The 3,628-nt window shown below is 45.0% G+C and overlaps 1 protein-coding gene across 1 annotated transcript; it reads left to right on the forward strand.

Moving 5' to 3' along the window:
- The first annotated feature begins 1,713 nt into the window (after nt 1-1,713).
- LOC143032233 (uncharacterized) lies at nt 1,714-2,115 on the forward strand. Its single transcript, XM_076196703.1, has one exon. The coding sequence runs from the start codon at nt 1,714-1,716 to the stop codon at nt 2,113-2,115; it is 402 nt and encodes a 133-aa protein (XP_076052818.1).
- The last annotated feature ends 1,513 nt before the right edge of the window (nt 2,116-3,628 follow it).

Here is a 3,628-nt window from a genome sequence, read left to right on the forward strand (position 1 = left end):
GACATCGCAGCCCTGGCAGAGACAAGACTTGCAGGTGAGGGAACTGTGGAGGAGGTAGGTGAGGGCTACACGTTTATGTGGAAAGGCCTTCCAGCAGAGGAGAGACGTCTGTACGGAGTTGCGTTCGCTTTGCGAACCTCACTGCTAAGATCCTTACCTGAGACCCCTCGAGGGAAGAGTGAACGTCTAATGACATGGAGAATCCCGCTTCACAGAAACAGACACATGACAATCATTAGTGTTTATGCTCCAACACTTACTGCAGAGAACGTGGACAAGGATAGTTTCTATAACGGGCTCTCTGAAGAAGTACGAGTCACCCCAAAAGAAGACAAACTTGTAATTCTCGGAGATTTTAATGCCCGGGTGGGCTCCAGCCAGCACCTATGGGAGGGGGTGCTGGGCGCACATGGCATTGGCAGATGTAATGAAAATGGTTTGCGCCTTCTCAGTTTCTGTGCTGAGTATGGTCTAACAATAACTAATACACTGTTTCAGTTAAGGAACAAATACAAAACCACATGGAGACACCCTAGGTCCGGTCAGTGGCACCTACTGGACTATGTAATTGTGCGTCAACAAGACAGAAAGGACGTGCTCATAACTAAAGTCATGCGTGGAGCAGACTGCTGGACTGACCACAGTCTTGTTCGTACAAAGTTAAGATTGCACTTGCGTCCCCTTGCACAAAAAGTGCCCCCTAACAAGAAAATCAATGTTTCAGCGCTCTGTAACAGGGAGATAAGTTCAGCGTTTAAAAGAGGAGCTGGAGGGGCGTGTTGAGGTGGTTCTACAGGACGGCGAAGAAATTACTACAGAGTTGCTGACGGAGAGGTGGGATGCAGTAGCAGATGTCTTAACGGATTGTTTCTAACCAGAGTCCTGGGTACTACGAGAAGACGGCATAGAGACTGGTTTGACGATCAGAGAGGGGACATCCAGACCCTTATTGATGAGCGAAACAGGGCTAAACGCAAGATACCTTCGCAATCCAACAAATGGAAATCATGAAAAACTTAAAGCAGCACGGAGTCAGGCCTCAACGCGAACTGAGAAGAATACAGAACAGTTGGTGGGCGCAGTTGGCAGCAGAAATTCAGGGCTACGCCGATGCTGGTAATCAGCAGGCAATTCTACTCGGCAATAAAAACTGCATATGGACCCCGTCATGGCCCCATCCACCCTGTGAGAGGAGCAGACGGCACCCTTATAACTGGAAAATCAGCCATACTTGCACGATGGGCGGAGCACTACCAAGAGTTACTGAACAGGCACACCCCTGTAGACCCCTCATTCATACAAAATGTACCAGAGTTACCGGTCTTAGAGGAGTTGGATGAACTTCCAACAATACAGGAGGTCTCGAACGCAGTGGCCTCGTTAAAAAACAATAAAGCTCCAGGACCTGATGCAGTTCCTGCGGAGATCCTTCGACATGGTGGGAAGGCTGTTGTTCGAGCCTTGCACACACTAATCACAGCAGCTTGGAACTCCGGCTGCGTCCCACAACAATGGAAAGATGCGGATCTCATCAGCATTTATAAAAATAAAGGTGATTGAGCTGATTGTAATAATAGTCGAGGGATTTCACTCCTATCAACCGCTGGCAAGATATTAGCTAGAATTCTGCTCTTGCGACTCATTGAGACAATATCTGAGAATGTTTTACCTGAAAGCCAGTGCGGTTTCAGAAAAAGCCGCAGCACAACCGACATGGTGTTTGTCATACGTCAGATACAAGAGAAGTGCATTGAGCAACATTGTAATCTATATATGGTTTTCATTGACTTGACGAAAGCCTTTGATACTATAAATAGGGAATTACTGTGGGAGGTGCTTCATAGATTTGGATGCCCGCCAAAGTTCCTAAACGTAATCAAGGCCCTTCATGACGGTGCAATGGTTAGAGTCCTTGGTGACGGTATTAGATCTGACCCTATCAATGTGTGCACCGGTGTGCGACAGGGCTGTGTCATTGCTCCTGTAAATTTTAACCTGTACCTCGCAGCTGTTATGATCGCTACTGCACAAGGCATCAGACCAGAGGACGGTGTGCCACTTTCTTATCGATTGGACGGCAACCTCTTCAACCTACAACGACTGAAAGCGCCTTGAAAAACTATTAGGGATTGCGTGGTTGAGCTCCAGTATGCGTATGATGCCATAATTGTGGGATGCACTTCTGATGGCCTTCAGCGCAATCTCCAAGAACTGGAACAAACCTACACACGCGCGGGCCTTGTAATTAGCACCGACAAAACCGAAGCGATGACCACTTTGCAGCCCAATATTGAACCCGCCACCTTCAAAGTGTACAACACATCGATCAAAAATGTGAATAGTTTTAAATACTTGGGTTCAATTATCAACAGTAAAGGTAATATGACTGATGAAATACATCGTAGAATCAGCCTTGCCTCGACCTCTTTCGGAAAGCTCTCAGGGAGAGTGTTTCTTTGTAGGGACCTCACTATACGCACAAAGATCGCAGTTTACAAGTCAATCTGTCTCTCAATTCTGCTCTACTCAAGTGAAACCTGGGTCCCTTACCGAGGGCACATCAAGACGCTAGAGAGGTTCCACATAAACTGCCTGCAGAAGATTCTTGGCCTTAAGTGGTGGCACCGCATACCTCACACGGAGATACGAATGAGGGCGTGTGTAGATTCTCTTGAAGCTATGATCGTGCGGAAACAGCTCAGATGGATTGGACACGTGTCAAGAATGCCGGAAAATAGACTCCCAAGGCAGATTTTATATGGAGAACTCGCAGAAGGACGACGATCAGTGGGTGGGCAGCGCAAACGGTACAAAGACTGCTTGAAGGCTAACTTGAAAAAGTGTGGCATCCAACCTATGCAACTAGAAACACTAAATGAAGACAGAGATGAGTGAAAGGCGACCTGCCAGGCGGAAATGATCTCATTCAACCAAAATTATGACAGAGTGGCTGAAGAAAGACGAGCTAGGCGCCATCGTCCAGATCTCCCAGGTGGAGAGTACGTGTGTGACATCTGTGGACGTGTATGTGCTGCCCGCATTGGACTCGTCAGCCACCGCAAGACCCATCAACGCTGAATTTCTTTCATCTTTCAACTCCTTCGCATGGAGTGACGTCATCGTCGAAATCGACGGACAGCTATCAGCAAAATATATTTATATATAAATAGATATATATATATATATATATATATATATATATATATATATATACTTTACACAAGACCCGAGCCCAATTGCGAATTTCTCTCGTAGTTACAATGGCGAAGCGTGAAAGGAATTTGTTCCGATCCTTAACCCCTCCTACGAGTGGGCTCGGATCTTATTTAAAACAGGAATTTAGTCGCAGATTAGTGATCTTTCTTATTCTCTTGAATCAGAAAGATTCTCGATTACAAGACTTTTGTAGCCTCGGTGGTTTAGAGGATTAAGGCGTTGTGAGGGTTATCTTACGTTGGCTGAGGCAGTGAGTTCGAATCCTACATTCGACTGTAATAAAAAAATATCAGATGTATATGTATATATATATATATATATATATATATATATATATATATACATATATATATATGAGTATGTATGCATGTATATATACATATATATATATACATATATATATATATATATA

This window comes from Oratosquilla oratoria, chromosome 13 (genome assembly GCF_046742065.1).
Source record: "Oratosquilla oratoria isolate Oo_2021 chromosome 13, ASM4674206v1, whole genome shotgun sequence".
In the NCBI taxonomy this organism is placed as follows: Eukaryota; Metazoa; Arthropoda; class Malacostraca; order Stomatopoda; family Squillidae; genus Oratosquilla; species Oratosquilla oratoria.